The following is a 27,713-nucleotide window of genomic DNA, read 5'->3' as shown; positions in this document are numbered from 1 at the left end:
GCCATCAGCTTGTAATATAGGACTGGTTTCAATTGATTAATTTATTTTTTGCTCAAATATTATATAAAAAGTTTCCATATCCATTCCTCTTCAATTTATATGTGTTATATGCATGTGTATGTATATGTATTCTGTTTGACTATGCCAACCTCAACTTGAGATAGTTAACACTGAACAATCCACAATCCATCGTGCCTTCCATTCATATGTGTGTACACAGAATTATAACAGCACCACGCATTCACGTGCGTGAATGCAACACTACTTAATGGCGGAGAAACATAACTAGCAGAAAGGGGGAGGGTGTGTTTTTGGGATGTCTCTCTCTCTCTCTCTCTCTCTCTCTCTCTCTCTCTCTCTCTCTCTCTCTCTCTCTCTCTCTCTCTCTCTCTCTCTCTCCTCTCTCCTCTCTCCTCTCTCCTCTCTCTCTCTCTCTGTAACAGTACAACATGTATTCAATCAAAAGACGTGCGGTTGGGTTTGATGTTTACTAGTCACTCTCCCTTGTTGCACAACTTTACCCGGACAGGTTGAACCACTACTATCAAAAGGATGTGCATGAGAAGGCCTGACACACAGAGACACACTCTCGGGCAGGTGGACACTCCCACACACGCTATGTGCGGCCGTGTTTGTGTTTGACTAGCGGGCACGGCTGTAAATCCTTTCGCTGACGACAGGAAGCGATGTCGGCGAAAAGATAAACAGACAACCGTGGTGTCGACGCTCCCGGAAAAACAGGCCTGTCATCAAAAAAGGGAGAAGGAATTGTGACGCCCCAAGAACAGGATTGTGTATCAGTTCGTTACAAGTTATGGCCATGGGTATTTTTGCATTTATTTATTTTTATCGCAGTTTGGAAACTAACTGCCGGATCTGAGTGCAACCACTTTCCCCATGACAACATCGTTAATAACTGCAATAAATCATTTGGTACGGTGTGATGCTTTCCTATCTTTTTTTAGACGTTCCCCACATTTATACCAATGGAATCGCAGGCGATTCATTTTAATAACCAGCTGTCAATATCCTCAGCCAAGTTCAGAACGTCAACGCTAGCTATAAAAAAGCTCCTAAAAAAACAGTTGGGCGAAAAGTTAGCAAGAGAGTTTCAGTGGAGCTAAGTGTGAACCGCCCCCCCAGCCTGCGGCTACGTCCTTAGCATCAAGCGCTAAATAGATTGTGAACACGATACAGATGGGACCCCATTGGCCGAGATTATAGTTAGCAAGATGTGAGACAAAGGCTAATCCGTACGGGTCCATGAAGCAGCACTTGAGGATACACATGATAGAGAGAAGAGAGGGGGGGGAAAGGAGATTACACTGCCGTCTTCTGTTTTAAAATGTACATGTTAGCGATAGCTAGGCTCTCGTTGGGAAAGGCAAACGTTTGGGCTTGGAGATGAACTGCGGTCTAGATGTGATTATGAAAGTAAATATGGGTCTTAGCGAAAGATAAGGCTAATCAGACTCGACCATTGGTTACTGAGCGTCGTGAAACTGAACTTAAAATGTGTCGTTGCCGTGATTTGCTGACCTAAACCATGCTCTGTAATCATCGATGTAAGGGCTTGGAATTGGAATATGTTTGCAGTGTGTTAAAGTCAATAAAGGAAGTTGGATTAAACAATTATATGAATAGAAATCAATACCCACTCTGGTTCCAATTATGAAGTTGTATTGTTGTGTTTCGTTGTGTTGGAACACATCGTGTTGTGTTTGGTGTAGGATTCCTCAATGCGGGAAAGGTGAGACATCTGCAGCACATAAATTGTGAGGCAATGGATTATGGGTAGTCTACCAGCGGGCTAACACTAAGACAGTGAAAACACATTTGCCCGACTGCACACACACACACACACAGACACTAAGGCGCACACACATATACCTACACCCACACACCCACACGCACAAGCATAGTTGCACTCACACTCACACACACACACACACTAACATTCACACGCACACTCACACATGAATACAGAGTCCCCCCGAGTCACACATTCAGACGCAATAGGATCTTTCATTATTTTATGTTAACTGGAGGGGAGGAGAGGGGAGGCGAGAGAGATGGGTGAGAGAATCGTATCAGCGATAAGCCCCCCCCCCCCTAAAAAAAATGCCTTACCCTGTGAATATCGTCTCTCACTGTTTCCCCATTCCTGCGGCTACCCCCTGTTGGTGTGTGTGTGTGTGTGTTTGTGCGTGTGTGTATGTATGTATGTACGTGTGTGTGTGTGTGTACGTGTGTGTGTACAAGTGTGTGTGCATGTGTGTGTGTGTATGCACATACGTATGTGTGTGTGTGTGCGTGTGTGTCTGTACGTGTTCATGTGTGTAGATGTGTGTGTGTGTGAGTGTGAACAGAGAATGACTGTTAGTGACAACAGAGCCTCTTAAGGTATGGGGGGGAGGGGGGGGTTGATACACCCCACAGCGCTAACTATGATGGGGGGAGGGTGGTGGTGAGGTGTGGAGGGAGGGGGGCTTATTTAAAAATCCCTGGGCATGAAGGAGAGAGAGAGAGAGAGAGAGAGAGAGAGAGAGAGAGAGAGAGAGAGAGAGAGAGAGAGAGAGAGAGAGAGAAAGAGAGATTCTTGTTTACTCCCGGCAGCTTTGATGATGTATTTGCATTTGTTTTAATCATACCACATATAAGGGGGAAAACACAAGAGTTTGGGAACTTAAACAACCCCCACTTTTTCCCTGAGTCAGACTTCAAAAGGCTGGGAGAGAGAGAGAGAGAGAGAGAGAGAGAGAGAGAGAGAGAGAGAGAGAGAGAGAGAGAGAGAGAGAGAGAGAGAGAGAGAGAGAGAGAGAGAGAGAGAGAGAGAGAGAGAGAGAGAGAGAGAGAGAGAGAGAGAAAACCGCACACCACACAACACGTTTGCATTATTCATCATGAGGAATTAAACACTATAAAAACGCTTGTTTGAAAAGAGTACAAAGCACAGAGTGGTATTGCTATCCAGTCCTATTACCTAATACATATTTGGGTTCTTTCTGTGAATATTTGGGGATGCAATTAAGATGTCAAATACACAGACCATGGCTTCCCTCGCTGTAAAAAACACCTTTCACATTTGTAAGTTATGGTTCCATAGAGGTTAGCTGACGTAAACAGTTTGAGACAACACATAGTAAAAGGGACTGAATGAATGAATGAATAAAATATAGCTTAATATATATGGATAGGCCACAGCAGAAAACATGAATTCTACATTAAGTACAAGCAATGTCCATTAGGCTCTAAAGTGATGTCTATACACAAATTAATAAAATGTAGCTAAATATGTACAGGCAGGCTACAGCAGAAAACAGTAATGCATTATGTCAAAGCCATGTCCACAAATGCTCTTAAGTGGAAAATATAACTATCTGTATCAATATATATCACAGTATATAATCACATAAACTACTTAACAATGCAAGCGATTGCTTATTTCAGACTACCATGTCCACCGCAGCATAAAACATGCTCTGTACAGCAAGCTGTCAGAAGCCCATTCGAAACGTGTGTGACATTTTTTCCTAATTGTGTTATTCCCTGTTTTAAAACAGCCCTCAGAAGAGCAGGAGTAGGAGGAGCTCTTGAGCTCTTCCCCCTTTTCAGTCCACCTCTAGGCATGCAAATCGCACAACTCTAACATTTCCCAGATTGGTTGCAGAAGCGAAGCGCGCGTCGACCGAGACGGGAGCCCCCCCTTGGTTCTGTCTTTTATTGCTCCGGCACTGCAGCCAACTCAGGATACCGACGGGGTATAAAAGCGTTTTTTGATCGCCTTGTCTTCACACGTTTCTCGTATACACTCGTTTCTGAGTAGTAGGCGACTTGGGGAGGACGGTGGATCGATCTCAAAGTGTGCGAGGGGGTGTTGGGACTCGAACGCAACCGGACTATACGCCGTGGATTGACTTGGAGAGGTGGGGGGCGGAGGAGAAAGACCGCAGTAACACCAAACCGAACCTCAAAGAGAAGATCTCTAGTGGAAATACTGTGACTTTTTTTTCCTTTTGGGAGCAAATTGAACCCCGAAGCGAGACTATTTGGTAAAAAATAGGAATGTGTGGGAGCAGTGCGCCAAGGTGATCCACCTTCTCCAATGCGTCGGATCCCGCGGTGCCCCCATGGACAGCTAGAGCACCGGGGGTCTCGGAACAGCGGACGGCTTCTCATCACCACTTTATTAGGTGAGTTGTTCTGCATTTACGCAGGCACTGTGCACAGTTTAGTGTATTTTCGGTCGTTGGGGCTGAACCATCTCCAAGGAGTGAGCGGTGAAAGGCTGAGGTTGTGTTTGGATGCGTTGTCCGGTCGACGGGCTGTGCGTGTGTGTGTGTGTGTGTGTGTGTGTGTGTGTGTGTGTGTGTGTGTGTGTGTGTGTGTGTGTGTGTGTGTGTGTGTGTGTGTGTGTGTGTGTGTGTGTGTGTGTGTGTGTGTGTGTGTGTGTGTGTGTGTGTGTGTGTGCTGCAGAACGCAAGCGTTCTGATGGGGTTGTGTGTGTGTGTCTGGGATTGTCAATTGTAACTTTCGAGGCTACCGTTTTCGGATATCGACCCACCTAAGGCCACTGCTGTGCTGGTTACTCCTGGACACAGCCTCTAAAACATACGGGAGACCTCACTGTTGGCTCAATATCCATCCCTACACTTCCACTGGTGCTTTCCAACCCCGCGCATTGGACGTTGCTTTAACTAATACCTAACACTCAGGACTTGGAGCCTACAATTTCTCTTTTTACCTTCCGTGTGGCGTTGTGGGTGAGTGCGCCCTGACTTTTGCGCACCATTTATTTGCCCATAAACCGCTGCGGTGAGGCCTGACGCGGGTTTGCGCAAAGAGTGTGACTAGGGAAAAAAAACGTATTTGTATCCCATCCAAGTATTTTTTGGGTGTTTGGTGTTTGGTTTTTTTCTACTCTGGAGACTGACGGTTAACCCATTCAGTAAAGAAAAACGATCTGTTCGCGGCTCTCATCCGGAGCTGTCATGAAGTTATTCTCGCGAGAAGATGGGTTAATTAACGGGTTTGATTGACGTGTCGTTATCCCGAGCAATTAGTCGCCACGTTCAGCGAAGAAGCTACCCCTGACCTGTCGAAACGGAAGCAAGCGGTTGTAAAATGTTTTGAAACATGATTTATTTGATCGTTTATTCTGTTTGCTGGCTCAATACTGGCTTTTATAAACTTAGCCAACATCAGATGTAGCCTATGTGGAATAGATATGGATCGTAACGCGTAATGAGCTGTGACGGCTACCTGGAATTGTTTCCATGACGTTAACTGGAATGTTTTCACTGTATTACCTTACCTTTCGATTGGTTTGTGCTTGGCTGCTGCGTGGAATTTGCATGTGTGTAGGTATGTGTGTGTGTGAGTGATTGAGTGAGTCTGAGAGAGTGTGTGGTATGTGTGTCTGTATAGCCTAACCTGAAATCCGGGCGTAGGGAAATCACTCTCTCCAAATACTCTCCTGATGCAAATCGAGAGACGGACACACCGGGAACGTCTCACGTTGGAGGCTTGAATCACCGCAAGTAAAACCCCAACTCAGCCAACCTCATGTTCCCCTCTCTCTCCTCTCTCCTCCTTCAGTCATCCTCTCTCTCTCTGTGAGAGGGAGGAACGACCAAAACCAGCTCCCGGGCTGCGGCCATGATTTTCAGCGTGTGAGGTGCAACCACCGGGAAGCAATGATAAAAACTCGTTGGGGCGACACTCACCGAGGTTACCGCGGATATGAACCCTGACCCCCTTTTAACCAAAGACTGGTGGTTAACAGCCTGACCGAGAGAGAGAAGAAAGGGGAGAAAGGAGGAGGAGTATTCCTTAGACGGGAGAGTAGAGTGTAGTGTTGTGTTGGGCCCGACAGGAGACTAAGGAGTCAGGGAGGCAAAGAGAGCTCAGGTGTGCTGTTGGGGCCGGTGTGACTATAATGATGTTATTAACAATCTCAGCGATTAGGAGAATGGAGGGAGGGAATGGGAATGTCTTGTAGCTCTCTTTCTTTCTCTCTCTCTCTTTCTGTATCACTCGTTCTCTCTCGTTCTCTCTCTCTCTCTCTCTCTCTCTCTCTCTCTCTCTCTCTCTCTCTCTCTCTCTCTCTCTCTCTCTCTCTCTCTCTCTCTCTCTCTCTCTCTCTCTCTCTCTCTCTCTCTCTCTCTCTCTCTCTCTCTCTCTCTGCGCGTGCGCGCTCGTTAGTGTCCCTCCTCCTCCGCCCCATACAGGTCCTGTCAACCATACACACACACCACGAACACACACACAGTAATATATGCATTGCAGTGCGTGGACAGATCCACACCTCCTGAGTAGAGGCTTCAGCATCGGGGAGCCAGCGCAGTGAGCCACAAACGCTGCCCGCTGATTGGACGGATAGCGGCAAAGACACACAAACACACACACACACACACACTCAAACACACACAGCGCTATGACCCGTAGCCAGGTAGACGTATCAATGGCTGCCCTCCAGATGCTTAGGAGTGACCCATGACTGAACAGAGACGGGAAGGTGGGGGGGGGGGGTCTTTGTGTGTGTGTGTGCTCTGTTGTGCGTGTGCGTGTGTGTTTGTGTGTTTGTGTGTGTGTGTGTGTTTGTTTGTTTGTATGTATGTATGTATGTATGTATGTATGTATGTATGTATGTATGTATGTATGTATGTATGTATGTATGTATGTATATATGTATGTATGTATGCATGTATGCATGTATGTATGTATGTATGTATGTATGTATGTATGTATGTATGTATATATGTATGTATGTATATATGTATATATGTATGTATGTATGTATGTATGTATGTATGTATGTATGTGTGTGTGTGTGTGTGATACCAAGTGTATATATTTGTGTGTGTGTGTGTTATGTATGTATGTGTGCGTATGATACTCGGTGGATGTATGTGTGTGTGTAGGTGGTGAAGACAAAACAAACTATGCTCCGCCCTTGTTGTCCTCCGCCCAGCCCCGGGGGGTACGTCCCCACGGCGATGGGGTCTGCCGGGGTTAAACCTCAGGTAATGTACACTATAGAGCGGGCGGTTCTATAGAGCGGGCGGTTCTATAGAGCGAGCGGTTCTATAGAGCGGGCGGTTCTATAGAGCGAGCGGTTCTATAGAGCGGACGGTTCTATAGAGCGAGCGGTTCTATAGAGCGGGCGGTTCTATAGAGCGGGCGGTTCTATAGAGCGAGCGGTTCTATAGAGCGTGCGGTTCTATAGAGCGAGCGGTTCTATAGAGCGGGCGGTTCTATAGAGCGGGCGGTTCTATAGAGCGAGCGGTTCTATAGAGCGGGCGGTTCTATAGAGCGGGCGGTTCTATAGAGCGGACAGTTCTATAGAGCGAGCGGTTCTATATAGCGTGCGGTTCTATAGAGCGTGCGGTTCTATAGAGCGTGCGGTTCTATAGAGCGGGCGGTTCTATAGAGCGGGCGGTTCTATAGAGCGAGCGGTTCTATTGGCAGTTCTCATTGTGCGGTGCGGTGTGCTTTACCCCAGCACCGGGCCCCAGAGGGTTGTTGCTGCTGGACGTCTCTCTGCCTCTATCGCTCGGTCTCTTGACCCCCACTCTCTCTCTCTCTCTCTCTCTCTCTCTCTCTCTCTCTCTCTCTCTCTCTCTCTCTCTCTCTCTCTCTCTCTCTCTCTCTCTCTCTCTCTCTCTCTCTCTCTCTCTCGCTCTCTCTCGCTCTCTCTCGCTCTCTCTCTCTCAGATGCGTACAGTAGATCCGTTCCTTCCAGGAACCTTGGTTTGATCATGGGCCCCTGACGGCACCCTGTAGGGGCCACAGAGCAGAAACGCCGCCTCATATAAAAAAACGACCCTTAATGAACGCCATCCAAGAGATCACAGAGCGGAGCAGAGTACGGATGAAAGCTTCCGCTGAAACAGCCGGGACGGTGGTTCTTATGTAAGCACACAGTCAGCCAATAAGGCGTCTTGTTTTTGTGGGCTTTTTTGTGTTGATCAAAAGCCGTTTCGTCTGTGCTGCCCGCTGTCTGGGAGGAGTTGAGTGGGAGTTTGGGAAAGTTCGTTCAACGGCCAGTCGGTGGAAAATTCTCCCGCCAAAGTGTTTTTTATCCCGAAATACCCTTAAGAAGGTGACGTTTTCACAGAAGTAGAAAGTCTTTAAAGGGGTTGATGTCATGCCACCAGATGTGAGTGTGATTAGCTGTTAAAAAACGTTTGAAAATCGTCATTTTCCTGTGTTTTAGTGACACCAGAAGTGGGAGTGTTCACCATCTTAGATGTATGATGGATAGATCAGCAATGTTTGCTTGTAATGGCCAATCACACTCACACCTGGTGGCATTATACTATCCCTTTAACTGGAGTATTTCATCTAATTTTAAGCCTGTAATTATTAGCAGGTAGATCTTTAGATTTCTCAATCCACTGGGTGGGCTGGTGGAATGATCTATCTGTCATACATCTAGGTGGATACACCCGATTGTGATTCCACTAAAACACAGGAAAAGGCAGATTTTCAAACGGCTTGTAAAGGCTAACCATAATCACACCTGGTGGCGATGGGGGAAGTACCATGACCTACGGGTTTTGCTGCGGTTGTTTATTCTCGATGGCAATTCATTGCGTGATGACATCAGACATTCCAGCACACACTCTAACTTCCCGCAGCTCTATCTTCCACAAAATTTCATGTTGTGAATCGAGACAGACTCGGTCCAGCTTTTGCCCGTCTGAAAAAGTAGATCCCAGTTGTCATTTTGTAATAAAGTATCAGTGGAACAATGACTTAACTGTGAGTTTTGGACGATGACTTTGTAAATGTGGATTTAGTTTTAGAACGAGGCCAACCTGTCTGTTTGTAGTTTATTTTGTCACAGGGTTACTAGGTCAACCAGCCACTGTACTGCTCCAATTCAACTTAGAACGTATTTAATAGAGTATTTGTTAAAAGTATTTGCCGTCTGACGCCCAGTGAGTTAATGGTTTTGGATGAGCACCTTCTGACAGGATTAAAACAAATGTGTTTTTAATAGGAGGCATAAAACATATTGCTCAGAGTTAAACAATCTTTTATGCACCTACTCAAAGTCAAAAGTATTTGTAGAACCAACTCCGAAATGCCAATCATGGCTGTAATATTTCAGTGAAGCCCTTGTTGTATTTAATCCATTACTTATAACGCAGTGGAACTTCAGCCAACCTTATTTAGTCTTCTCTCAGCACTTGGTGTCGAGTTGAACAATGAAGGTCAGCGAAAGTGTCCACACTCGTTAAGTCATTGCACAATGAATTATCTAATTTTAGCCGAGCCAGAAGAGAACAAAAAACAAAAACCTGTAGAGTTAAGAAGGTGCGTCCTGAATTTATTATGTATCAACGTTCCGGCCCAGTGAAACATAAAACATCAAGGTGCTTAAATAATCCCTGCTGAAGAGAAAAGAAGAAATAAATGAATGGAAAATCAATGAGCAAGAAGACTTAGCCTAATTGCTTAAGAGGTCTTCCAGGACCCCCCCTAATTGCAAAAATCCGACAGTGCTTCCATTTAAATTTGAACGGCTTAATTTACCTTCGACATTTGTCTTGGCGTCGCTAAGATTTTCTCGGTGAAAGGTCACCATGTTAATTTCATAACAGACGTCTATTTTAGTTTTTTTCATGTTCCCAGAGGTAAAAGCCAACGAGAAGAAAGAAGGAGAGAGAGAGACAGAAAGAGAGAGAGAGAGCGAGCAGTAAAGGCATCCATATTCTGCTTGTGTTTTAATTGCCTATCAGGTCAACGCAAAGACACTTTTTTTCATCTTCAATATCGAACTGCATGGAGTGGTAGGCAAGGCAGAGACTACCGCACTCTGATTTAAGAGTCCCTACTGGTCTGAATTGGATTCATAGCGATGAGTTATCCGCGATTATTCCTGTCTGCACCTGCTCCTATGTGTATATATTCTGTATGCTTTATTAGCTTACTGTCATCGTGGTATTATTATTCGCAACTTATACTTTACTATAGTAAGCACCATCCACTGCCATCTTTATTGAAACCGATCTCTCCATGTAGTTAATCTCACTGTGTTTAAAACTGATTAAATTTTACTGAAGTGTTACAACCTCAACAGTTTGCTCTCCAATTCACTGGCCAAGAGGAACTCAAGCGTGAATGTCTCCCAATGTATTGTCGTAGTAAAAAAATACCAAACCATTTATAGTGACCGTGAAAACCAAAACACATTTTTCATTCATACGTGGGGCACATAAAGGACAAAGTCTTTTCAGAATTGTTCCCCCAGATTTGAATGTGAACGTAACCATGGCTGTCCTTTGTTTGGCTGAACGGTCGCTGGGCGAATGGCGGAAGTCTCATCATAACCCAATATATATATATATATCTTCCTTTGAAGGACTAATAGCTTGGTTTACCTTTGGGCTCTCGGCGAGGTCACGCCTACTCGACCGCATAAGAGCAATCCCCACAAGTTATAAGTAATAAACAAGGCCATGGTTGAATCCAGGGGCAATCCCTCCAATCAGTAGAGGGATCAGCATCAGAATGAGGGCCTGGAGGAGGCTCTCACCGCAGATAGATTTGGGGCGATATAACCCTCCTAATGCATGTGTTTTCCCAATGCCTCGTGACAGACAATGTGATGTTCATTTATCATTCATGATGCCACCACCCCTAGAGGCGAAGCAGGGGTACTACACATGGTACTGAATGAAGTACTTGTATGTTGTGCGACCTTGCACTTAAAAATAGTGCTTAGCATCATGTAGTATCTTATCCTAGCTATCTTTTTTTGCATTTGGAGAATGGGTTAACATAGTTATTGTTAGTGCTTGGCATTTGGTTCTATGAAAAACCTTACTGTGCCCACAGCGATATATTGTTGTTTCTCTTTCTACAGACAAATGTCAAACAAATTGTAAGTCACTTTGGATCGCCCTAAATGTAAGCGTAATTTAAAAAAAAGAGGGATAACATTATACAAAGGAGTAACGCCTCTGACACAGGGGTTAGTACGGACGGCAGCTCCTGGTAGTTTTTGCTAGCTCTACAGAGCCATTAGCGACGGCCGAGGAACGGCTAATGGCCGCGGTAAGAAACAGCCATCATTCTTTTATTGGCCGTGTTTATACATCTCACCTACTGCACATTCCTAGGGGGTGGGGTGGACTGGTTGAAAGAAAAGAAAAAGTCTGTCCCGGACCGAGCTGAGAACGGTTCTCAACATAGGCCTCTCTGTTTTCTCAGACATCATACAGTCCATCTAGTACGTATTTTTATATATATTGATAAATCTGTTTCCATGTTTTCTAAGCAATGTCATCTTCACTTCGTATCAGTAAGCAGCAGAAGCTGTCAAGTCATGACAAGCAGAGAAGCCCCTTTGAAAAACATTCATGTACGTACTGTATATATATATATATATATATATACAGTACGTCTATGGATGTTATTGTATATATATACATCATAAACCTCTTAGATATAGAGCATGTGACTTCGTAGGCCCTGGGCGATCATCAGAACGTCCAACTTTTTTTCCGATGCTTTTTTTCCCGTATGATTCCTCCGGTCGTGTCAGCAACCCCTGATAATCATTCACATGAATATGTTTTTTTTCATCTCCTAACCCTCACGCCTGCCTATCTTACGGACGATCAAGACATACTTTTATTTATGCAGAGAATCATAAGACCGCAGTCATCTACCACTCAGAACCCTGAGGGCGTTCCCTATAAGGAGAATCACGCTTTAGAGGTTAAACGTTCATTTAATGCCTTTTATAAAGGGGCCAACGGACAAAGGTTGATGGAGAGATCCTCACAATGATTGCCTGTACAGCACATCCTGTCTTCTGTGGATGAGGCAAAGTTCACCGATAATACCGGCTGGTAAAGTTTTTAATCTCATTATCCGGCGATACTCAATTATTTTGTGCTTTGATTGATAGATTCAGAGTTAACTTTGTTGATCCCACAGGAAATTAAATGACGCAGACGCTATGCAGGGAATGATTTAAATAAATGTAATTCAATTGAATATGGAAGGAATAGGTATATAATTGAACACAGAAAAATACTGTTTTAATGTTATTAGGTAGTTTGCATTTATTTCGTGTTTATTTTGTGTTCTGTGTTACTCCGTGCTCAAACGCATCCACGCGATCAGGTTTATTCCTGTGTTGAGGCGAATGCACACACACACACAAACACTCGGTCACGCACACACCACACACGTATCGCTGGCCTGCTCAGGGACGCTAATGCGTTGTGTTGTTCGGGCTGCACCCACTTAATTATGCGTTGCTTTCCTCCTTTGCCACATGAAATGGCTTTTATTCTCGGAGGGACCTCAGAAGACAAAGGAGAAAGAGGAGGAATAAACCAACAGACACACTCTCTCTCTCTCCTTTTGGTTTTCTCTCCCTTCCCCCCTTACTCTACTCCTTATTTATCTCTCCCTCTTTCCTCACCTTTGTTTTACCCCTCTCTTTCTCTCTCTTCTCTGTATGTCTCTCTCTTTTCCGTCTCACTCTTTCTCTGTTTTCCGTCTCACTCTTTCTCTCTCTTCTCTGTATGTCTCTCTCTTTTCCGTCTCACTCTTTCTCTGTTTTCCGTCTCACTCTTTCTCTCTGTTTTCCGTCTCACTCTCTCTCTGTTTTCCGTCTCTCTCTCTCTCTCTCTCTCTCTCACGCATTCATCCACACACACAGGCATTCATCCACATACCAAGCATGCACACACATCCCACACAAAAACAACACACACACTCTCTCACTCTCACACACACAACCACACGCACACAGATCCACAAAGACACACACACACACAAACATTCATCCACAAAGACACACACACAAACATTCATCCACAAAGACACACACACACACACACACGCACACGCACACATGCACACACACACACACACACACACACACACACACACACACACACACCCACACACACACACACACACACACACACACACACACACACACACACACACACACACACACACACACACACACAGCATACTACTATTAATAGCCCCTATTATCTATGCCTTTCCTACCAAAGACAGGTAGAAGGCCTGCCCACCAAGAACACTAGCAAAGCAACTGAGTCTTTGTTTGTTAAGCGCATGCAAACATGTGTGCGCACGCCATGTGTGTGTGTGTGTGTGTGTGTTTGTTGAGTACAAGTACAGACCGACCAAGCCTTAAACAGGCCGGTGTGCGTGTGCTTAAACCCCACGGGTGGGTGCATTAGCAGAAAGTATCTGTGTGCGTTTGTGTGTGTGCGTGCGATCCTGTTTGAAGGTGTGTTTAGACTTGCTTAGGGCTGCGCCGGGCACTGTGTTTACGCTACGACCAGCTAATGGCTGCTGGAGCGGCTCCCTGACTGACTGAATGACTGGCTGGCTGGCTGGCTGGCTGGCTGGCTGAATGCCTGATGTTAGCGTCCAGGGGACTCATCAGCCATGGCTGGGTCAGAGCCAAGATGGACGCCTGACAATGGCTGCTCCTCTCCGCGTTCCATCGCTCTCACCCTTCTCGACCTCCCTCTCTCTCCCTCAGTCTCTCCCTCTCAGGAGGTAAGGCGAGTTGGCTGGTAACCGGAAGGTTGCTAGTTCGATCCCCTGCTCCGTCTGTGTTGAAGAGTCCCTGAGCAGGACACCTATCCCTAACTGTGAATGTTAGGCGGTATTGTGAAGTGCTTTGAGGGGCCACTAGTTGGAAAAGCACTGAATAAAATGCAGTTAATTTAGCATTCATGATGGGGTTGGTTCAATCGATTTTTCGTTAAGGGCTGATCGGAGGTCTGCTTCCTCTGGGTTCATTTCAGTTGAAATCCGACCCCTGATCCAACGAGGATTTGCTTAGGATTCAAACCACCTAGCCACCAAACACTACACTGCACAACTATTTATGAACTTTACATGCAGGTCGTTAAAGAGCAGGTCGGGTTCCCCGAGGCCTACAGAAGCACACACAGTGAGCGGTGCTTGGGGAATCAATCCAGTCGGATAGCAGGACATTTATGGCTTTTAACAGACGCCATTATCCAAAGCAACTTGCAAACCGTTCATGCACACATTCACACACTGACGGCGGTGTCAAGCGTGCAAGGTGACACCTCGTCAGCTCGTCAGGAGCAGTCAGAGTGAGGCGTCTCGCTCAGGGACACCTCAACACTCTTCAGGCTTCGGGGGAGCCGGGGATCGAACTAGGAACCTTCCGGTTATAAGTCAACCCTGTATCACACCCCTGTTTAGTGGAACAACAGTGCGGTCTTTGTTAGTAGGCTAGTATTCATCGCCAGGCACGGAGGGATCCATTAAAACGTGCTCCTGACAACGCAACCGCGATTAATGAGCTGGGGGTTTAAGTGTCAGTTAACGAGGGGGTCCTATAGCGAGCTTAATGATTGGTGTACTGCACTGCTAACTAATCAAATATTAATTAATGTAAATTGTCTGGCCATGTCCCGCACACACTCCCAATAACACATAGATCTGGAATAAATAGGAGCAGATTATTAAAGTATAGGGGTTTTTACAATAGCTTCTTACGCTATTTCTATGCCACTTCTGTTTCTATGTCATCGACAAGAATCGCAGTAGGAATTACGAGTTAACAAAATATCGACTTTGGAGTGGTCAAATGAAACACTTCAACTTCAAGATCTTTATCGATTCAAACGCACCACAAACATGCTGAAGCAGACACTGCTGGCAATGGAACGCTAGTTTTGGATGCTCTCCTCCAGAGTGATAGACATGAGATGGTAATGGTGGTATTAGTGACGGTATAATTAGCAGTAAATTAAGGAAATAAATGCAATAAAACAACATATATATATTTACATTTACATTTAGGGCATTAACCAATGCTTTTATCCAAAGCCACTTGCAATAAGTATATTTGTCAGAAGAAGAGACACAACAATATGTCGCTGTCGGTACAGTAGCGATGTTCATAGAATCAAGTGCCAAGCAGTAACAATCACTAGGTTAACCCATTCCCAGAATGACAAAGATAGCTAGGATAAGATGCTACACAACGCTCAGTACTATTTTATTTATACATATACATATATATATATACACACATATATATATATATATATATATATATATACACAATAAAATACAATAAAATAAAAGTAAGTAAAAATAACAAGACAATGTTGATACGATAATACACATTGTGAATAGTTAAACATTTAGTTAAACCAAATGCACAAAGTGCAGCATTAAGTTATTTGTGAGTGTTTCGGGGGGGTGGGATTAGAGTCCACCCCCCAGCCCGCAGGACGTGCACGCCTGTCCCCTTCTTCCCTCTACCCTACCCCCGCGAGGCTTCCGACCCTCCCACCCCCATCCCATCCCAGTACTGCAGAATCCCCAACGCCCAAACCAGGGCAGGCGAGAGGATCGCTGCAGGAACAGTAAAATATAGGAACGTCTTTAAAGAACGCTTATGTAAGTACCCCCCCCCGCCACTGCTCAGAAAATCATACGCCAGCCGCAGTCTCCGCATCCTGCTCGCTCGTGACCTCGATGGATCCAGCAGTCATTATCGGGAGCAAAGTGGAGGGGGAAAACTTTCTTTCTCCCCCTTTTCTCTCTCTCTCTCTCTCTCTCTCTCTCTCTCTCTCTCTCTCTCTCTCTCTCTCTCCCTCCCTCCTTTTTCATCTGTGACTCTCCCTCTTCATCTTTTCCCTACTCTTTCTTCATGTCTCTCTCCCTCTCTCTCTCTTCTTCTCTCTCTCCCTCAGTCTCTCTCCCTCGGTCTCTCTTCCTCTTCATCCCTTGGTCTCTCTCTCTCTCTCTCTCTCTCTCTCTTCCTCTTCATCCCTTGCTCTCTCTTCCTCTTCATCCCTTGCGCTCTCTCTCTCTCTCTCTCTCTCTCTCTCTCTCTCCCTCTCTCCCTCTCTCTCCCTCTCTCTCTCTCTCTCTCTCTCTCTCTCTCTCTCTCTCTCCCTCCCTCCCTCTCTCCCTCTCTCCCTCTCTCCCTCTCCCCATTGTCCTAGTTTCTAACGGCTCCACTCAGTACACAGTTGGCATCATTTCCTAATTCATCCCGACGAGTTCGGCCCGGGCTCTATCGTTGAATCCTGAGCGATTCATGGTTCTCCTCTCTCTGGAGGACTCAAAGGAAGAGGGGGCTTCATTAGTGAGCAGACCCCTCCCCCCCCCCCCCCCCCCATGACACAGCCCCTCGCTGATGCGAGAGAAACGATTGGTTATGTGGGATGGAGGAGATGATATACCAAAAAAACCATAAAGAGGAGAAAAAAAGCAATTGTTTCTGATGCTCACACCTCTGGGGCATGTCAGTGGTGAGAGGATGTGTGTGTGTGTTTGTGTGTGTGTGTGTGTGTGTGTGTGTGTGTGTGTGTGTGTGTGTGTGTGTGTGTGTGTGTGTGTGTGTGTGTGTGAGAGAGAGAGAGAGTGCGTGTGGGAGCCATGCGAATATAAACTCTGAAACACACACACACACGTGCACATCATTTGCACCAACACCTACGCACACACACGCACGCACGCACACACACACACACACACACACACACACACACACACACACACACACACACACACACACACACACACACACACACACACACACACACACACACACACACACACACACACACACACAAACACAGAGGCTCTTAGTGTTCTCTGCCTATAGGACAGCACAAATGCTGCAGTAATTGCCTGTGGGAGCTGAGAGGGTAACGGAGTGTAGAGTCCATAGATCCTGTAATGACGTATCCCTCAACAATCACCGCCCAAAGACAGCGAGTTTGATTCGCCATGACTGCCATCAGGGAATGGGGTGGGGGGACGGTGGGCGGGGGATCGCTCTGTCTCTCCGCTGTCACAGGGACTGGGTTCTTAACAAGTTTGATTCCACCGTTGTATATCATGTGTTACCGAGCGAAACAGTTAGCCCGATCGCGTGTCCGCAATCGGCTATTTCTGTCTGCCCCCCTTATCTGGGTTACACATTTTGACACTGATGAGGACAAAACAAATGAAAAAAAAAAGAGACAGAGCCACCGAAAGATAGTTTCCTATTAACTGGAGATAATGTGGCGTGGTTCCGCGTTTGAATCCCTCCGATGCTGTCGATCTGACATGTAAGGGGTTCTGTGAAAAGCCTTTCACTGCGATTTCTTTACTAAGGGCCAAACACTGTCAGCACCCACAGAGAAAACCAATTTAGCAAAACATAAGTTGGCAGGAGCAGAGAGGCTTTTCCTTTGGAGGTGGAGAATATTATCTTTGAACATGAGTTTATCGTTTAGGTGATAAATTTTAAACAATCTCGTGAACTACGTTCTCGGCGGCGATACGGTGATAGGCGTCCGGAAGGTGATTAGTGTTAGCTTGATTGGTTGATTAAAACATTCCGCAGACCGCCAAGAGATAACGACCGTAAATGGATCAATAAACACTATACAAAAAAGTTATAATTATGAAAAAACATTCCTTATTCCAGTGATATGCATTAACAAACTATTGCCTAAAAGTTAATAAACTGTTCATTAGCAGTCAACTTATGATCTACTTATCGTCCGGTTGAGTTTAGTTCATTAAATAATGCCTTTTATCATGAACACCATTTGTAAATGATTACTCTACTCTAAGTTATCAAATAATTAACTAGCTAGTTCATTGTTAGTTAATGATTATTTCTGCATTACTAACGTAAATGAACAAGGTTAATGTTATTAATGTTATTGTTACCTTATGGTAAAGTATGATCAACAAATCTCTCAAATTGAAAGCTAACAATGTTGGGTGTAGTTTAAAGCATCAGTTTTAAGAAAATAGGCCAATCACGTCACGTAACGCACGCAATCGTTCTCCTCTCACAAGATGAGGATGAAGAAACCCAGATGGTTAGCCAAGATCCTAAATCCGCCACAACCCTGCAAGTGAAGCGGCATTTAACAATGCACAGGCTCGCATTCGGGTCACGAGTCTCTCTGTTTGTCCCTTTAACGCCACACACATGCATTATTACACAGGAAAATCATGCACACACACAACGACCCATTCCATTTTAGACAATGTCTCCAACACACACAGACACGCGCACACACACACACACACACACACACACACACACACACACACACACACACACACACACACACACACACACACACACACACACACACACACACACACGCGTCAGAATAGCAGAACGGTGCTCACAGTTGTCGGGGGCCGCTTCCACACAGAAGTGTGAGTCTATGTTGCGGACGGGGAAGGGAAAAGAAAGCCGCGAGTGTCCTCGTTGGAACATGCGCGCGGTATGCATGACTTACCCCTTGGGGGGCACTTGCTCGGGTAAACTTGAACTTGTGACTTACACCGCGATCCGCTGCGATGCATGCGGCCGCCGTCCTATTATTAGCCACCGAGGGGAGCCTCAGTGGTCCTATACACGTACCGCCGCAGCATCGGTTAGACGCAATAAGAAGATGGTTCCCCCCCCCCCCCCCTCCCTGAATAAAGTGTGTAACACTCAAGCGCCCCCCCGGACAGGGAAGGACGCAATCTCCCGTGGCACTGCGGTAACGCTCCGCCCCGAATCTAGCGATGGGCCGCTGTTGTTTAAACAATGTGGCCGTGCAGCGTTTGTTTCTATAGCGGCCCGTCGACCGTTTGTTCGGCGTTACGGTTCACTCGGCTTCCAATACGCTCGCTCGGTTCTGCTGACGTCCATCAGGCAGCAGCCGGGTCGTGCCCCTCCCGGGATTGGTTTGTCCGGGGGGGGGGTCCACGGGCGGGAGACTTGTAAGGGTCTGCGTCTGTCAACGCGGACGCGACCCCCTCTCACCTCGGCCGGGCGAGGCGCCAGTTCCCCCCGGAGCGGCGGCCGGCGCTCAATTATACAAATGATCCGCCGATCAAGTCGGCGTTTTCCGCTGTGCGCCGGACTCATCGGGAGGAACATGTAGGAGGTCCTCTTTCAGACAAAGAGGGAAGACGGATAAAGATGAGCAGAGAGAGAGAGAGAGAGAGAGAGAGAGAGAGAGAGAGAGAGAGAGAGAGAGAGAGAGAGAGAGAGAGAGAGAGACACACAGAGACAGAGAGAGAGAGAGAGAGAGAGAGAGAGAGAGAGAGAGAGAGAGAGAGAGAGAGGGGGAGAGAGAGAGAGAGAGAGAGAGAGAGAGAGAGAGAGAGAGAGGGCAGAAGACAGACAGAACAAGGAGGAAGAGAAAGAGGGAGAGAGAAACGAAGAAGGATGGAGAGATAAATAAAGAGAGAGAAAGAGAGAGAGAGAGAAAGAGAGAGAGAGAGAGAGAGAGAGAGAGAGAGAGAGAGAGAGAGAGAGAGAGAGAGAGAGAGAGAGAGAGAGAGAGGGAGAGAGAGAGAGAGAGAAAGAGAGAGAGAGAGTAGGATTAGGAGTCTCAGTGGGAGGAATATGTAGGAGGTCTTGTCGTGCGGCGGCTATGCTACCCGGTGGCTAAAAGTACCACGTTTTGTTCTCCAGCCTTTCCTCTCGGCTTGCACGGAACTGCCCTACCTGCTCCTAAATGACCTGTATTCACTGTCTAAGTCGCAGAGTCTAAGGATATTATCATGCACACCAGCATAATTCAATGGCTGGGTTGTGTCGACTCCCAAGGCGAAGGGTACCCGGTTCAATACCCTGCAGCCAAAGCTGTCTGCGTCCTTTGGCAATTCGCCCTCACCTGGTACCTACTCCTCCATGACCTTATCTGAAGAAGCCACTTTGGGAAGAAAAGCCTCCATATGATGAATAGTACGAAAAACGAAATAATAGGAGGTAGAGTTTTGAGAGAGAAAACGTTGTCACTGCTGTGTCTAGTGATAATCAAAAGTGATGTCCCCGTCATATGTCCTTACTTCTGTTTTACATTCAGAATAGCACCGCTGCCAGGAGGCCTTTTTGTCCTGTTTCTGAAAGGAAAAAAAAAGAAATGTTCACCTTGACTTTAGATTTTAACATTATTATGCCAAAGTCAGAGTGGCCATTTGGGGATGGGGCTGGGACGGGGGGGAGGTGGGACAGGGGGGAGGAGGGACGGGGGATCATTGGCTCCATGCCGAAAGCATACTTAGCCGAAAGAAAGACGGAATGGTCAAATCTAATGGGGAACCAATGATGGACTGCAACATATCTGACTCCAGATGGTGTTCGCATTAGTTAATGAAGATAGCCTTTAATTGAGGTCCTGTCACCCAGCCCCACACAGTCAAACGAGAGTGGTGAATAAAAACACGTGAATAAAGTGCAAAGCGCAGTAATTAAAAGCAACAAGGGGGGGGGGGATCCAATCTCGACCCATTTTTCGGCCGTCATTATCTCAAAGACTTTTTCTGAAACTACGTTGGCATGAGTCACGCTGACTCAAACGTCTTTGTTCGTCCATGAAAGGAGAGAGAGAGAGAGAGAGAGAGAGAGAGAGAGAGAGAGAGAGAGAGAGAGAGAGAGAGAGAGAGAGAGAGAGAGAGAGAGAGAGAAATTGAGGTACATCTAAAGGGACAGAGAGACAGAGAGTGGACCGGAGGAAGGGTTATTTTTCTCTGAAATGAACCCGACCGCCTCTATTGTGATTCGATGTCGGAAACGCTGTTCTTCCTTTCATTGCTCATTCTGAGAGTCATGATACCCCTCGGAGGAACAAGAAGGGGGCGACCATACTCTGAGTGTGTTCTTTGTTTTGAAGGGGAAAAAAAAATGCTATCAGTTTGGGGGCTCGGGTCTTGACTACCACTCCTTGAGTGAAATCCGCTCGCGCCACCGAAAGAACCACAGAAAGACTGTAATTCACGCAGTTTTTTTCATGGTTAGCGAGGTAGAATAAGATTGACCCTTTTCTGCTTGTCGAAGCCATACATTTTTCATGCGTAGATATTTAAAGACACTTCCACACTGCGTCGAATACAACGGGCTCATTGACCGAAAATTTTTCATTTACTCATGCGTATCGTTTACCCATGCATGTCGTGTTACAATTAGAGGTGTGGTACAGTGACGAAAACATGGGCAGATGTGTGTTACAACACACAATTATGTTCAGCGTGAAATTACTAGGGGATGAGACGTCATTTGTAATGTTTTCCATATCACCTTGATGAAAGACAACATAAAAAAAAAAGCGTTCAGGTTAAATGTGACTGGGGTAACTTATACTTTTACCCTCAGACTTGGTTGCATGGAGACACTTGGATATTATGTTTAGAGCCTGTTTAAACGAGTATCTAAAACGAGTATAAAACATTTAAAACGAGTATGTTTTATATGTGGGACGATTTTCCTTGGTTGAAGATAGATAATAGACAAAGAAAATTTGCTTTTGGAAATTGTATTATAAAATACTGATAAACTTTCTTTCTCTTTATCCCTTCCCCCCTCTCACACCCTCACTCTCTACTCTCCCACCCACAGGGACATCTACCAGAAATGCTGCCCTTCATCATCTTCATCAGCCTCTTCCTCTCCGCGGCGGTCCGAGCCCAGGACACACAGCTCTCGGAAGCGATGGCGGCGGCGGCCATGTCCTCCGCCGTCTCCTCCCCATCGTCGTGCGACGCGCTCTGCTCCTGTGAGGAGAAGGACGGCGTGCTCTACCTCAACTGCGAGCAGAGGAACATCAGCAAGATCTCCCAGATCAAGGTCCCGCCCGACGTGCCGTTCCACCTCAACCTCTACAAGAACGACCTGGTGGAGCTCCACGCCGAGGAGATGACGGGGCTGAAGAGCGCCCTGTCGCTGCACCTGGGCGCCAACAGCATCCAGGAGCTGGAGCCGGGCGTGTTCGGCGCGCTCGGCGCCCTCAAGAAGCTCCACGTCAACAGCAACTTCCTGGTGACTCTGAAGGAGGACACCTTCCAGGGACTGGTGAACCTGGAGTACCTGCAGGCCGACACCAACTTCATCCGGGTGGTGGAACCGGGCGCCTTCAACAAGCTGATCCGCCTGAAGGTGCTCATCCTCAACGACAACTCGGTGGAGTTCCTGCCCACCAACATCTTCCGCTTCGTGCCCCTCACCCACCTGGACCTGCGGGGCAACAAGCTCCAGACGCTGCCCTACGTGGGCTTCCTGGAGCACATCGGCCGCATCATGGAGCTGATGCTGGAGGACAACGACTGGGTGTGCGACTGCGACGTGCTGCCGCTGAAGATCTGGATGGAGAACATGCGGGCGCAGTCGGTCATAGGGGAGGTACTCTGCGGCAGCCCCGACTACCTCCGTGGCATCACCCTGGCCAAGGTGAAGCGCGACGTGCTCTGCCCGTCCCACGCGGACATCAACCTTGAGGAGCCGTCCAAGTCGTTGGATATCGTGGTCACCCCCTCGTCCAAGGCGGATCAGATTCCCAAGGTGATTGACGGCCGGGATCCCACGTCGTCTCACCTTCCCGAGAGCCCGTGTGTGGAGCAGTGTTCCTGCCACAATCACCCCGTGGCGGGGTTCCTGATGCACTGTCAGGACAGGGGGATTCAAAGGGTGTCGGATATCGGCATTTTGCAGCAGAGCCCCACCAAGCTTGTAATGACGGGAAACATGATTCAGAAGCTGCTGAAGTATGACTTTGTCACGTACGATAGCCTGGAGCTGCTCAACCTGGCCAACAACAGGATTGATTCCATCGACAACGAGACCTTTCTCAGCCTGAGTGGGCTGAAGAAACTCTACCTTAACGGCAACCGCATCGAGAAACTGTTTTCCACCATGTTCGTGGGCCTCCACAACCTGGAGTTCCTGTATCTGGAGTACAACCTGATCAAGGAGATTGCTCCGGGGACGTTCAATCCCCTGCCGAATCTGCGTCTGCTGTCGCTGAACAACAACCTTCTCAGCGCGCTGCCACCGCAGATCTTCCGTAACGTGCCGCTGACCAAGTTAAACCTGAGGAAGAATCTACTTATGCATCTGCCGGTGAGCAACGTGCTGGATCAGCTCGAGTCACTGGAGCAGATCTACTTAGAGGACAACCCCTGGGACTGCAGCTGCGACCTGCTCAGCCTCAAACAGTGGGTGGAGAAGCTACGCAAGGACACGGTGGTGGGCTCCATCTTGTGTCACACGCCCAAGAAAATGTCACACGCCGAGCTCCGCGAGCTCCGCCACGAGCTGCTCTGCCCCGGGCTGGAGGCCTTCAACGCCTCGCCGCCCGGGGGCCAGGAGAGCGCCACGGCGTCGCTCTGGCCCGCCGCGGGGCACAACGGCGGCGAGGGCGCCCGCGGCCTGCTGGAGTCGCTGACGGACACCGTCCCACTGTCGGTGCTCATCCTCAGCCTGTTGGTCGTCTTCCTCACCATCATCTTCTGCGCGGCGGGGCTGGTGGTGTTCGTGGTGCACCGGCGGAGGCGGCGGCGGGCCAGGAAGAAGGCGGCGGCGTCGGGGTCCGACGAGCCTTCCCGCGGCGGGGAGAACAACAACAGCGGCAGCAGCCCCATCCACCTGCACTACAGCATGTACGGCCAGAAGACCACGCACCACACGCTCACGCAGCGCACCGGCTCGTCCTCGCTGTACGAGGAGCGAGCGCACAGCCCCGTTGTGCAGATCTGCCGCAACCCCACCTACTGCGCCCAGCACAAGGAGCACGAGGTGGACGGCGGCGGGGACTACGGCCTGGACGACCTCGGCGGCAAGCAGCAGCCCCGACACGTGTGTCGGGGCATCATGGAGCGGGAGAACACCTCCCCGCTCACCGGGAACCCCAACCCCCTGCTGCAGCACCCGATGCACGTCGGGGGGCCCAAATTCTGGCCGCCGACGCCTGGGGAGTGCCCGGCAGAGTTCATGACCCTGGGGAACCCAAACTCCCTGTACCGGAACCTCCTGGAGAGGGAGAAGGAGCTGCAGCAGCTGGGCATCACCGAGTACCTGCGGAAGAACATGGCCCAGCTGCAGCAAGGCGGCGTGGAGATGGGGCAGCAGGGGGCCGCCGCGCACCAGGAGGAGCTGAAGCTCATGGAAGCCCTGATGTACTCGCGTCCGCGCAAGGTCATGCTGGAGCAGACCCAGAACGAGTACTTTGAGCTCAAGGCGAACTTGCACACGGAGCCGGATTACTTGGAAGTTCTGGAGCATCAAACCACGTTCAACTGACTTTAGGGGGACGGGACAATAGACGATGAGACGAATTGAACAGCAACACAAAAAAGACGTATATATATCTATAGATCTATAGATGTGTATATTCTATAACATAACAAGTGCCTTGTCTATTTTGTCCTCTAGTACTTTTTAGAATAGTAGAACATATCTATCACCCTATCCACATCTTGTAGCAGTTTTAATCGTAGCACAGAATGTATTTGATTCATCGTCACGCTACCAAATTATTTGGGGGTTATTATGTTAATTGTTTTAATTTATCTTCCGCTGACTGCGGTGATATGTAGCCCGTGACAGGTATAGCATTTGGACAACGTTTTTCTCCGCTCAATTGCCTTTAGCGACTGATAAACTGTCATACTGCAGCAAAAAATGGAAATATGTTTCTGAAAGTGCTGCTGCTTTTTTTGCCCAGGTTAATACTCTCAAAATTGGCAAATTAATTAAAACAGGCGATTGGCTGAAAACTACACAGCAATCGTTTTCTTTTCATACCATATGATAATTTTGTTATCAACGCAAACATATGGGTTTAAGGTAATGTGTGTATCGCAAGATATAACATGGACAATACAGGACAACAGTGATATTCCTCTGTGAATACTATTTTGTCAGCAACAGACAATTCTTATCCATTTAAAATCTTTGGGTATTTCATTTGTTTTATTTCATACCTGGTGGTATTCACCAAAACTATTGGTTTTCACTTTTTGTTTTCCTTCCATTTAGTTTATTTTGTAAATGAGCACTTAAAAATGTATTACAAATTTACTGTAATCTTGTCAAATATGCATTGCACTTATCAGATGCCATACGGTAATGCATGACAATCAAACACAACGTCCTGCTGCCGCATAACCACAACCACGTGTTTGCTGTGATATTTTAGACATGTGTGTGACTGTGTGCGTGTGTATGTGTGTGGGCACGTGCGCGTGCAAGACTGTGTGTGTGGGCACATGCATCCGCGCCTGTATGCGTGCATGGCGTGCATTTGAATACGTGTTCATACGAATGTGTTTGTATACGAAAGCACGCGCGTGCGCGAGAGTGTGTGTGTGTGTGTGTGGATGCTAGCGTGTGCGCGTATGCATGCGTGTGAGCGCCGCCGTGCATGTGCTTCTTGACACGCTTGCCTCGCACATTTCAGTTGACACCTCCGTCTCTCTCTTCTATTTTTTTCCTATTGAAGCCGTTTGGAATCAAACGTCCGACAGCAATCTACATCAATCACTCTCTCATCGGGCAGATTTTCTGCCTGCCTGAATCGGGCTGGTTGGATGGACGGGTGTGTGTGTGTGTGTGTGCGTGCTCGCGTGCGTGTGTGTGTGTATGAGGGGGGGTGGGGTGTCCTACAGGGAGACGCTTGCACACATGGACCACTTGCAGACGAGCAGACTTTTTTTTTTTTTTCTGTTAAAATGCCGCAACAGACTTCCACATCGGAAAAACACGGATATTCCGAGGAAATACCCCATGACGGAGTTCCACATAACCCGACCTGCCGACACAACGCTGCTGGTTCCTTAGCACAACATTCGGACGAGCGAGTTGTACTGCAAGTGTCTCCATTTAAAAGGCCTCTCCCACACACACCCTTATAGCTTTGTTCTGGCCTTCTGGGTGCATTTATTTATTCTGAATATTGTGTAAATAGTTATGCTACATTATATATGATTTGATGATTCTTATTATTATGGTTTGTTTTATTGTTTGTGTGCCTTTAGTGCTGTACAGACCTTTCAAACGAGAAGTTGTAAATTGATAGAAAAAAACAAATAAATTGAATACTACTTATGGACATTGGGGTGGGACCCCCAACTGTAAAACCAGTTTGGTTATTTGATTTTGAGCCTGTGCCCGGAACGCTAAACAATTACAGTGTGAATACTGTCATGTAGATTGCGTGATGTGAGTGTGTGTGTGTGTGTGTGTGTGTGTGTGTGTGTGTGTGTGTGTGTGTGTGTGTGTGTGTGTGTAGATGTAGAATATAAGTTAGGAATGTGTGGACTAGGATTGTGTGTGTATCTCTGTATCTGTAAATGTATGTGTGTGTGTGTGTGTTCTCACTAATAATGTGCAACACCCTACTCATCACCCATTCATACTGGTTGATTTCCTCCGTGCAGCCCTCAGAACACACCAAACACCAGCCCGGTGTCGCCTCAACTCAAACGATCCGGAAAACCGAAGCGGCTTTTACACGTTCACCTGTCAGAGTGAAACCTATCAGTCACGGCAAAGCGTTCCCTGCAATGTCAGCGTGGAAACATTAGCTCTCGCCCGCTCAGATTGCCTCACCCCTAGGCTCTCTCTCTCTCTCTCTCTCTCTCTCTCTCTCTCTCTCTCTCTCTCTCTCTCTCTCTCTCTCTCTCTCTCTCTCTCTCTCTCTCTCTCTCTCTCTCTCTCTCTCTCTCTCTCTCTCTCTCTCTCTCTCTCTCTCTCTCTCTCTCTCTCTCTCTCTCTCTCTCTCTCTCTGACACGGATGATGGTTGTCCAATAAGGGGCAAACTCAATCCCGGAGAACGTGGGCCAAACGTAATCATCCCGGCTGTCACGCCGTAACAGATGCTCCAATTGTGTGGTCTTTGTGCGGATAGAAATGTTTCAGAACACGTGTGTGTGTGTGTGTGTGTGAACTCGTTAGGTGTTTTAGGGTTGAGGGGGGTGGGGGGGGGGATGCCTTGGGGTCTCCAAAGCTACCAAAAGTTCCCTTGTGTTATTGGTTCACTGTGTGCTTGTCAGTCTTGTGTGTGCGAGTGTGTTTCCGTGTTTGTGTGTATATTTGGTAGGATGTTTTTGTGTGTATGTGCATCGACGTGTCTCTATGTGTGTGCTTGTGTTTGTTTTTCTCTCTGTGTGTCTGTGTGTGTGTATCTGTGCATTTTTGAGTGTTTGTCTGTGCCCTTTAGTATTTGTGTGTATGTGTACTTCGCTGTGTGTGTGTGTGTGTGTGTGTTTGCGAGTGTGTGTGAGTGTGTGTGCTTGTTTTTGTGAGAGTATCTGCTCGCCTGCACGCACTTCCGTATACACAATTTAGTTGTTTCTCTCCACCACTCCATGTCAGTGTAAATAATGAATACCCCCCCCCCCACACACACACACACAGACACAAGCAACACGTGTCCTTCCGTCCTTAATTACACAAAAACTCTTGCAGGACCAATAAGATCATCCTAACCACAAACCTGACTCCACGGCCTCCTATTCTCCTATTGGACAGTTTCAATGAATGTGACCTGAAGTCCCATAAAATATGAATGTGACCTGAAGTTCCTTCCTTCTCCGCACCTCTTGACCAAGGATTCTTACGCAACCAAACTGTAACAGTTGTAATCATTATGGTAATTAGCATTAGCCTAATAATAGCATAATTGCCAGAATTGTTCAGTATCGGCCAGAAGGGTTGCAGGGGTCTTCAGTAGCTGTTTGTAGGCCTAGTTTAGTACTTATATATATATATATATATATTTACTAATTCATTTCTCACTTTCACTTTACTTTGCTACACACAGAAATTATCAATTAATGTTAAATCCAATCAATTGCAGTGAACTAAGTGTTGCTCGCTGCAAAGATAAAATCTCAAAGTAATTGTTTTGTCCTGCTA

The 27,713-nt window shown here is 47.1% G+C and overlaps 1 protein-coding gene across 1 annotated transcript; it reads left to right on the top strand.

Moving 5' to 3' along the window:
• Positions 1–3,641: 3,641 nt before the first annotated feature.
• Positions 3,642–25,932, top strand: slitrk6 (SLIT and NTRK-like family, member 6). The gene is made up of 2 exons (XM_030355195.1): positions 3,642–4,193; positions 21,419–25,932. The coding sequence occupies exon 2, from the start codon at positions 21,434–21,436 to the stop codon at positions 24,092–24,094; it is 2,661 nt and encodes an 886-aa protein (XP_030211055.1). The 5' UTR covers positions 3,642–4,193; positions 21,419–21,433; the 3' UTR covers positions 24,095–25,932.
• The last annotated feature ends 1,781 nt before the right edge of the window (positions 25,933–27,713 follow it).

Source organism: Gadus morhua, chromosome 4, assembly GCF_902167405.1.
Source record: "Gadus morhua chromosome 4, gadMor3.0, whole genome shotgun sequence".
Taxonomy (NCBI): Eukaryota; Metazoa; Chordata; class Actinopteri; order Gadiformes; family Gadidae; genus Gadus; species Gadus morhua.
This window is presented reverse-complemented; position numbering and strand designations above follow the sequence as displayed.

What these genes read in the sequence shown, in the direction of transcription:
- slitrk6 (XM_030355195.1), top strand. Translation starts at nt 21,434, where the DNA reads ATGCTGCCCTTCATCATCTTCATCAGCCTCTTCCTCTCCGCGGCGGTC.